Below are 10,200 nucleotides of genomic sequence, written 5' to 3'. Positions count from 1 at the left end.
ATTTATTCTCAGAACAGATTACATTTAGATGTGGAGAAGTGGTCAACAGCAGGGAAAATTGTCCTTTTTGCTGTCAGTCACGTGCTTTACGTAAGACTGAGCTCTGCTCATAAACAGTGGGTGCATTTTCTTCTTTACCGTTGTTAAAACAAGTCAGACCTGCTTTCACTGACTGTACAGCACAAGTTTTAGCAACGTATTGAACCTTCCCAAGAAAGGAGTGCTGGGTTAATGGTAATGCTGAAAGGCTGAGCCCCTACTAGCTGTTGAAATAAGGAAGTTCTCTTTGCCATGGGTGACTTATGACAGTTTTAGATCTCTAGTTAAATGATTTATGAAATGCTTGATAAAATTAAAAGGGATGTAGAACTCTTAGTGACACAGAACTATTGGATATTTCCATAGGTTTTGGTCCTCTGTCACGGAGGGGCGTATTATTTCTGTGGGTACAGGTGGCTGCCCATCAGGTACATCACAAAACCCTCCTTCTACTGCAACTGGAATCTGTGCCCTTCCATGCAAGTTTCTGCTATTCCCATTCCACCCTACTGTGGGTGGCCTCTGCAGCCTTACATCTCCCACACGCCCTTGCTCCCCTTCAAATGGAACAGTAAGTGGCTTAAATAAAACCTACAGCCAGCACTGTGGATTTCAGAAGAACGGCTTTTATCTTGTAGTCGTTGACTGTGAATATAAATCTCCTTGCTTCTGCAAGTGAGCTCGTCAATGACATGACTGATGTGATACCTACCTCTAACTTACTACTTGCATTGAAAAAAAAATTAAGGAATTAGTTTTGCTTTACATGATTTTTCTACAGACTTCAATAAAAATGTGACTACAAATAATTACAAAGCCTGCCTTTTTTAGGCAACCTATAGTATACAGAGTGGAGAATGTTACAAGAGCACGTCCAGTAAAGACAATACATCAACATAACAATGCAGGATATTTCAGTAAAAATAGAATAAATAAAATAAAAATATTTTAAGCTGTATTTAACAGGTTAATTTAGAATATGGCATCAGACATACAAGGCATAGTGAACACGGCTGCCGGCCTACGGAACCACTAGGGATTATAAAAAATGCATAGATAACTGTAGGGTTGCTGCAACATTGACTGAACCAGTGGCAGTTGCTCAAACACACATCCCAGACAGACTTTTTGGCCATGGTAAAGACTGTTGTACTATATTGTTTGACAAAAGACAAGGAGTGTTGCAGTGTTAGGCTGGTTCTGCAAACATCTAGGCGTGTATTTAATCTTTTGGAGAATATGGAGTTCTACTGAAGCAAAAAGGCCGCATACAGTCAGATAGTTAAGCATGCTACTGAAGTGTTGGCAAAATCAACATTTTCTGAACAGACACAAAACTCAAAACATACATTGGCAGGTGACCTATGGCATTTCAAATCCCCTTCTGTCTTCTCTTCAGCCCTTCCTGCAATGGCACCCTTTGCCAGTGAAAGCAACTGGGATGGTGGTAGCCTTGACAACCCCGATGCAGAACTACCTCTATGCTACTCTTTGCTAAGTGTTGGTTTTGTTTAAAGAGAGTCCAGATCTCTCTTGGGGAGAATCAGCACGGTGCAGATACAAGTACAAAGTTTAATTCTGTGGTTTAAAATTCACTGGTGTAGAACAGTTGCGAATCCCAAATCCTGGCTGGAACTTTAAAAAGACACTGTCAAATTATTTTCTGTAATTTAAAATAAACTGAAGCCAACATCTGAATTACTAGCACAATGGTAAATAAAGGAAGTTTTATCTCTCAACTTCATGGTCCTATCCAGAGGTATGGTGTTTGCCACCACATCTGGATGTGCGTCATGACCACACCTGGTCATGAGGGGAAGTGAGTTTTTACCCTGCTCCCAGCAGGCATCATTGGGATCAACACTAGAAACTGAACAAGCATGTGTGTAACCTGCCATCTCTATGCTTCACAACCTGGCCTTATGGTCAGTTTAACCTCTGGTACTGCTGAAGTGGGGTTGTTGGCATCCCCTCACCTCAGCTCTCCCTGCCTGGCATATGCAGCTCCTCCCCCAGCTGACCAGCAGCGGAGCCAGTGTGGACGGGGGAGCAGCAATGGGAGCCTTGGGAGGGAAAACAATTGCTTCAGCGCCCAGGGTGCAGAACTGTGCTCATAAGGAGATGAGAGATGGGTGGAGATCAGCTCTTCAGGGGGTGTTCTGGAGAGCTAAATTTAATTACAACTAACAGTTGCATAGCTAGCCTTAGCTGACACGTGCTCATACATCATGCTGAGCTTTGCTTAATTATTTTTCCGTATTGAAAAACTGCAGAAATTTCTTGAAGCATCATTCTTTCCCCTTTTGTTCTTACGTTGCTTTGGCCCAGATGTTGCCATTAGTTTTTTTAAACAAGGAAATAAAATGTTATTTTATATCAGTTTGTTGTATAGTAAAATAAAAAAACACAGCTTTTGCAATAACAACCTTGCCAATGTTCTTTTAAAATTAAATGACCAGATTTGTAGACCTGGGAGGCAGTTACAGTCTGGAACATCTTTCTAGATGGAGGCAAAACAGTTTTAATGCTAGTTAAAAACACCTTTACTGTTCCATTTCCAAAATTTGTACCAATCTGCAGGTCAAGACAGAAGATGGCAAAGGGAGAGACTCAAGATGCGTGACTGCATTTGAACATCCACCTGAGGTACACTTTTGAGGGGCAACACTGGGCTGGCTTTGTCAGGGCCTGCGGAAGTGTGTAAGTCAAAGCAATTATAAGAAGCCTGTGGAGCAAAGCATGAAATCAGGTTTTATGTTTATTTATGCTCCATCCCTGGCAGTGTTCAAGGCCAGGATGGACAGAGCCTTGGGTGAAATGGTTTAGTGTGAGGTGTCCCTGCCCACGGCACGGGGGTTGGAACTAGATGATCTTAAGGTCCTTTACAACCCTAACTATTCTATGATTCTATGTACCCCCTGAAGCACTATCCTGTTAGAAAAAACTCTCTCCTTATTTTGTCACGAGAGTATTAAAAAGAGATTTCATGGAATTCTGTAATTGACAAGAAACACAACTGATTTTTCTGAGGTGTGTTCAGCATTCAGCAACAAACTGAGGGGAAGGGGGAACTGTGCAACCAGATGCTGAATTGAACATTTCATCTAACACTTGTATGGAAAAGGTTTGGAATAGTTTAGTCCCTGTAAGAGTTGTAAGACAATAAAATTACAGGCTAGTTCTTTCTTACTCCTGATTGGTTTGAGCCCTGTGTGAAAAAAAATGGTATTTGTGATGAATTGATGGCAGATTTAGGAGAATAAATTTAACAGCCAGCAGTTGCATTTGTATGTTTAAAGCTGAAAAGCTTCAGTAGATCACCCTGCAACTCAGTCACTGAAAACTCTTCTGGATTTTTCAGCATTGCTTTAGTATTAAGCACAATTCTTCTCTAAGACCATGATGTATAACTGGGAGATGAAGTAATGACACCATGATTCAGAAGCATGTTGGGGAGTTATTAAAGTAGTTGCTAGACCAATGCTGACAAACAACTTAAAACTGACAGGTGTAGTTCTGTAAAAAATAAAACTTGGTATTTAATCTACAGTAATTCAATGGTAGCTAACACTTGGTACCTACTCCAGTGTTGAAAACAGAGCAAAGTGCTGTAGGAGTTAAGATTGGTTTGTGACAAATTCAGCTCAAGACAGTGAAACTAGCAACTTGGGCATCATTCACTCCAAGGACTTTAGCATGAGTTCACTGGGAGGGACGTGGCCATATTCTTTTTTTTTGTGTGAGTTTAGGTAACGTTCATGTATTTACAATCAAACAGACCTTCCATTGTTCATGGTGTAACTCACTGACAGCAAAAAAATTATTCATGCTTCTTTTCATATCACACGATGGTGGCAAGAACGAGAACATGCTTGTCTAACATTGCTTCGATAAGGATAAATTCTCTGAAGACAAAGCATCAGCAATTTGAAATGGAAGGCCAGACAATGTCAGTTCACTTTCCTTAGTATAGCTAATGTTATCTTCAGTTAAGGGTTAGGAGGCTCTTTTCTCTGGCGCAGCTACGGCATCTCAGTGACCGGGCGTTTCTGTTTCAAAGTGTCAATGAGGGACAACACTCCTCGCTTTACGTTGGTTGTAACTCTTCTAGTCACGGAGTCTGCAGGAGGTGGGGGTGGTCGCACTTTCTGTGAGGGAGGTCTGGCTACTAAGCACTTCTGATACCGCAACTGCAACAAAGCAGAAGCATCCTGCAGTCCTTACTGCATCCAATACTTTCACACACCATTCAAAATACACTCCTAGTACTTTCTCATTAAATGTAGTCAAATCTCCATTCCGGTTGTGACAAACAGCCCAGCTAAAGTTAAAGAGACTGCTCTATCAGTCTGTGGACAGAAACTCTTCTTCAGCACACAATGGATTCTAGGTCATACAAACAGCCCTCAAAAAAGAGTTTTCTGAGTTCAGCTATTCTTGAACAAGGATTATTTTCACTACATTGTCGCTAGATTGTATAACACAACTACAAGTAAAATGTTTTTCCAGCATTAGAGAACTTGTGTACTGAAAGAGAAGATTTCTAACTTACATAGACGTTGCAGAGGTTAGGAGGGAAGATGATTAAAAGGAGCACTGTTCACTAAACTGACACTTCAAACTTAAAAATGTTTGAGTTTTAACTGATTAAATATATCAGAATCCCAAATCCTATTTTTATCTGTTCTTTCTCTGTCTTGAAATCAATATAACTGCAAATTTGGAAAGCTGATTATTTATGGAGGCAATGAAAAAGTCCTCTGAGGTGCCTTTGCGGAAGGTCACTTACCATACAAGCAGCCTGAACAGCTTCTGACACATTGCCTGCGTTTGGTTCACACCAGAAAACGTGGCACTCAAAATGCTGGTTTCCTGTATCCATAATGAAGGCGAATGTGTGAATGTCCTTGCCTACCCCCATGAAGGACAGGAACCGCACACGACACTCCACCATGATCTCCTCTTCATTCTGGTTATGAATAAAATGATTGATCATGACTATTCGATATTCTGTGCACTTCACTGTCAGCCTTATGTTGATTAAACAGCGGGGGAACACTCCTTTTTATCTATCTGTATGCACCCAGTGTGCCCAGGCCTGGGCTGGATCTCCCCTTCTACTACCGGAGGACCAAGGCTTTGAGCGTTAGCACTGAGCGCACTGTGTACTTTAAAAACTGCTTGTTTTGTAAAGAAACAAAACAACATGGCTACCATGACTCCAAAAGACGCTCCCCTATCACTGCTATGTTACAGAGGTGTTGGTTTAGTACTTCATCAACAGACATAAATAAAAGGCATTCCTTGGAAGTTTCATTGTATTCATCTCAATGGAAAATGCTCTACAAAGGACAGTGACATGAAACACAGATTTTAATATTACTCTTGGCTCCCATACCAAGAATAATGTAAATACAGTTTAGAATTTAGGATTGCTTACTTAGGGCTTAACCTTCAGCATTTTAGGATCAAAATTTCTAGAAAGCATAACACTGAATTTAAGCATCTAATGAATACTTATAATAATTTATTTCTGAGAACATGCTTGGAATGGCAAACCAAGCTGAAGCTGATCAAAGCAGTAAGAGCCTCTGCAGGTTCTGGAAAGAAATAAAATGCCAAATAAGCAAATAAATTCTAGCATAAATTAACTCCCTCTACTAGTGTTCTGTGTTTCTGGTTTTCAACACTCATATTATTATGTTAAACGAGTTTTGAACAAGCCAGTCTGCCTTACTCTTTCATTGATGACTGTGACAGTAGCATCAGCAACATTCATAGTAACTGGCATCCAATCTTCTTTGCTAGAGGAAGTCATTAGACTTTCAATGGCACTGTTCAGAGTATCCATTCCTAGAAGAGAAGAAAATGCAATAGTAAAAAATAAATACATAAGTAAGCCACAACATTTTTATTGTCATAGTAGTACAGAAAACGTTTTGGACTCCAGAAACTTAATTTGATAATGGAGAGAAGGGTTGTGAAGTTGGTTTTCTTAATCTGCAAAAACAAAACAGGTGCCTCTGGCTTAGTTAAAAATAGGGTAGCATCATGTTTAGCTGCTGCGCAGTTCCAGTTCTCTAAGGCCCTTCACATTGGTAGCAGAGAAAGAGTAGAAAGGAACTCTGCCTTCTCTGCAACTCCCAAATTACTCTGATTGCAAAATACATGTTCAATTGAGGCCCTGAATGTGACCTGTATGGCTGAAACACAAGAGTTGCTACCCTTCAAAACCAGGTATTTACACTTGGTTAGCCAGAGTCCAGCCACTGGAATTACTACGTAATATACAAGGTACTTTGGAATTCACTCAAGTGCCACCTACCCACAGGTTTAGCTACAGGCAGCATGCCCAGGTACTGAACGTGGAACTTCTGTACCAGTTCTGTCTTTGGTGTTGGGAAATCTACTGCATGGGAACAAAAATCAATTTCTGTTAATCAGCATTCACAGCAGGGAAAACCACTTTTATTTCATCAATAACATGAAACAGTTTACCCAGTAATTGTGCTCTGAAGATACTGTATTGATTGAAACTATTTTTTACTCTTTCTGACCAAGAACAATGGTCAATAATTTCTAAAGGAATTACGGATAACTTTGCACTACCTAATTCTTGACCTATGCTAAGAACAAGGTCATGTTATATTGCTGGCATATTAAAAAACAGAAAATATAGATGAATGCATCTCTGAGACAAACAGACCTAAGATTCACTGCATAACTATGTAAAATCTGGAATGTGTTTTAAATGCTATCCTTGTTAATATGTTAAACACAGTCCTCGAGTAGTCAATAGTACTGTCTGAGCAGACAGTTACACAAGCTGATGTATGGATTAGGAGTAAGGTATTCAGTATAAACTGGTGGATCCAGAAGCATGTAATTTCCTGCAAAGCTAACACAAAGTGTGTTTGTTCTCCTGGAATACTTTCAAAATAGCAAATATTAAGCAATGACTAATAAAGGCTTGCAAAAGTAACTTACTTTGGCCATGCAGTAGAGTGTGCAAAAACCCCTTAAGGTGGATGATAACCCACTTGCACCCCTTGCCTTGGAAACTGCTAAAATAGATGCTGAAACCTAGGAGTGCTCCTACATTTCCCCTGAATCTAAGTGATTAACTGGAGCATACTGTGTTTTTAAGAAAGATTTGGCTAACTTAATGCAGACTCAAGTCAGGAGGTATTTTGATTTGAAAAGGACAATATGTGCAAATAGCCACAAACAAGTAAGGCTGCATTCGCCACATTTATATTTGAAAATAAAAGAGGAAATGTACAAGCTGACATAACTGAGCAGGACTCCATTCCTGCCAACACAGATAATAAAAATGCTTAATATCAACATAAGAGGTTACAGTCAGATGCAATAATTAAAAGACAGGATTACACTCCAGACTTCTGCACCCAACATGCTCCATTTTGGTCAAAAGCAGCATCAGGAACTAAACACATCTAACCCAGGACTACCCCGAGGATAGGAGCTGTAACACACAATACCTTGCAGAGGAACATCGAGGTTGACATTTGTCCCCCCTTGCAATGAACCACAAGCCATAGCTTTAGCATTCTTCCGTTCGGCCATAATCTGAAAGTGACAGTGATAATACAGCATTTATTATTTTTTTAACATAGTTCAGTAGCAACTATAAGTATAAATTTACTCCTATTTCAACCTTAGTTTGTGAAATCTGAAGTCAGTAGCTACATGACTAAACAGGTTATTCTTTTTAAATAACAACTTTAATTTTCCTCCAGTTTATTCACCATTCCTTAACTGTAGTAAGAATGTGAGTGGTGTCCAAGCCCAGATGAAAGATCGATGGAGAAGGTAAAAAAACCTCCAGCCACTTTTATCAACAGCAAAATTGCAATGAGGAGCAATATAGCAAGAAATATAAATATTTAACACGCAAGAAGAGTGTTCATTATTCATGTTCCTCTCTGATCTAATGCTCTGTGTAATTTCTTCCTCCATTTTTATGTTTTCTTTTGCAATCAAAAATCCCATGCGAATACAACCTCTTCTTCCCCCAAAATGTAGAATATTGGCAAAAAAGAAAAAAATACACCAATGAAACACTTCAAAATAACCACTTTGGATGATTACTCTCTACAGATACATGTTTGAGAAGGGACCCACAGAGGATAACAGAGGTTCTCCAAAGCTCATATATGAAGCATTGCTGTGCGCTTTTTTATGCTATGACTGCTAACTGTAATTAACTAGAAAGATAACTGGTGCTCCAGATGTCACTTGGTCTGAAGATGCTCCTACAAAATTCTGCCCCCCCCCCCCCCTTTTATTTTCTTTTAGGTTGCATATTTTGAATGTATTTTCTGTTCCAGGGACAGATGAAAAACAACACACACTATCTTAGGAAGGAGCCCTGACTGAGCCAAGAGGACCAGTGTGCCAGTTAGCACATGCCAAGTGCTTCCCTGAATCAGGATTATATCTACTGCTGAATTATGAAGGAACACGCTCTACTTAACAACACTATCCTGTTTTATCCGTGTTACTTTAGTTATGGTTTTAAATGCTTACTTACTCTCTAATCCAAAATTAATGCCAGGAATTTCATGTCATAGTTACATATATGTGACAACTCTACTCCCCTTTTGACACCCCTGTGTATAGCTACCACAGCATCTACTTGGTGTTGACCTTAACTGGGTAAGAGCAGCTGTGATACGGCCTGTGTAGCATGTTTTTCCTTTGCTGGAAACATGTGAGAATTGAAAGCTGTAGGAGAAAAAGGATGGACATAACAGGTCTAGGCTTCTCCAGCCAGCCACTGCTGCAGCCCCTGGCAATAACCTTCATCAGCACAGCCTGCAGCTCCTTGGCCAACCTGAGCAGCCATCTTTGTCCTGCCACCTGCACCTCTTCAGACACCCAAGCCTAGGCAAACCTGACAGGCTCTGCACAGTTGTTGGACCACCTTCTGCCCCAGGCAGAACTTTGCTGCCCAGGATGTTACAGGAATGCACAGAGTAAATGCCCACATTGCTCTCATAAAGCATTGCAAGTTCAATAGCCATGGCTGCAGCACTGCAAAAACATTTACACAATACAACTGTCTACAAAGGGGAATTTGACATAGAATCACAGAATAGTTAGGGTTGGAAAGGACCTTAAGACCATCAAGTTCCTACATCACTGATTCTGTCCACTATCATGAAGTAAAAACTTAAAAAGCAAATGACAGGTATACAGTAAATGAGCAGAATGTTAAACCCCAAGGGTTTCCTAATAAGCTTTTTAAAAAGAGCTGTGACTCACGAGGAGGAACAAGTCACACCGGGACAACTGATAAGGTTATTCACCCCACAGCCTACTTCTGGAATGCACACTGACATGTTTTCAGGGAAACCAAAATGAGCAGCATAGTATTTTTTTAGAAAAGGAATGCAGCCACAAATTCACCACAGCTCAACAACGAATAAAAAAGAGTTTAAAGTAGATTGGTTTAACTGCCTCTCTATAAAGCATTTCAATCAGATTTGCCTGCTGTAAAGGACATGCTGCCTTGCTACAGCTGCATGAAATGACTGTCCAGAGGAGACTCATGAACTGATCATGCAAGAAGATCAAAATTAATAACCAGCAAATAGTGGCAACTCTGTAAGATAAAAATGACTGAAGAGAACGGTCCTCTCCAGCATTACAGACAACACTACCACAAGCAGGAATAAAGATACTTTAGTATTTGTAACTAGAGTAGCTTTAACCCAGTCTTCTCCCCTCTCCCCCTTTTTTAAGTGACCACGTTATGTTAGCAACTGTTTTCCTGTCTGTCCTGTGGGACAATACCGCTGAATAATAGCATTCAAACAAGGCCTGATTTATTTACAGAGTTTAACATCACCATTTATTATTAATTGAAGCACTGTGTTCCTTTTCCATTTTCAGTCCACAGCTTCTTTATTATTCAAGAAAACCTTCAGTCTCTATACACACGTCAACTCAAAAGCACCTTCTCCAATCTCAATACTCGTCCCTCCTCATTAATTCCAGCCATTCATGTCCTTCCCTTTACAAATTCTCTATCCAGTTTCTTGTTGCCGTTGATGTAAACTAAACTAACAATGCGTAAAAAATTGCTGATTAATTTAGGCTCAGTGAGCTCTAAACAGAGGAATGCATATGACTTTA

General features: G+C 40.0%; 1 protein-coding gene across 13 annotated transcripts in view; it reads right to left on the bottom strand.

Moving 5' to 3' along the window:
- Positions 1–3,476: 3,476 nt before the first annotated feature.
- Positions 3,477–10,200, bottom strand: part of APBB2 (amyloid beta precursor protein binding family B member 2) — a 112,533-nt gene continuing 105,809 nt past the window's right edge. For all 13 annotated transcript variants that reach the window (XM_057407536.1, XM_057407537.1, XM_057407542.1 and 10 more), the window contains 5 exons: positions 7,542–7,629; positions 6,365–6,448; positions 5,777–5,892; positions 4,829–5,008; positions 3,477–4,229 (listed from right to left, as the gene is read on the bottom strand). In XM_057407536.1, the coding sequence (XP_057263519.1) occupies positions 4,062–4,229; positions 4,829–5,008; positions 5,777–5,892; positions 6,365–6,448; positions 7,542–7,629 (636 nt within the window). In that variant the 3' untranslated portion in view covers positions 3,477–4,061. The remainder of the gene's footprint in view (positions 4,230–4,828; positions 5,009–5,776; positions 5,893–6,364; positions 6,449–7,541; positions 7,630–10,200) is intronic.

This window comes from Pezoporus wallicus, unplaced genomic scaffold (genome assembly GCF_028554395.1).
Source record: "Pezoporus wallicus isolate ANWC-B61680 ecotype Strahan unplaced genomic scaffold, APGP_CSIRO_Pwel_v1 contig_2492, whole genome shotgun sequence".
In the NCBI taxonomy this organism is placed as follows: Eukaryota; Metazoa; Chordata; class Aves; order Psittaciformes; family Psittacidae; genus Pezoporus; species Pezoporus wallicus.
The sequence above is the reverse complement of the archived record's forward strand: the minus strand, read 5'-3'. Positions and strand labels throughout refer to the sequence as shown.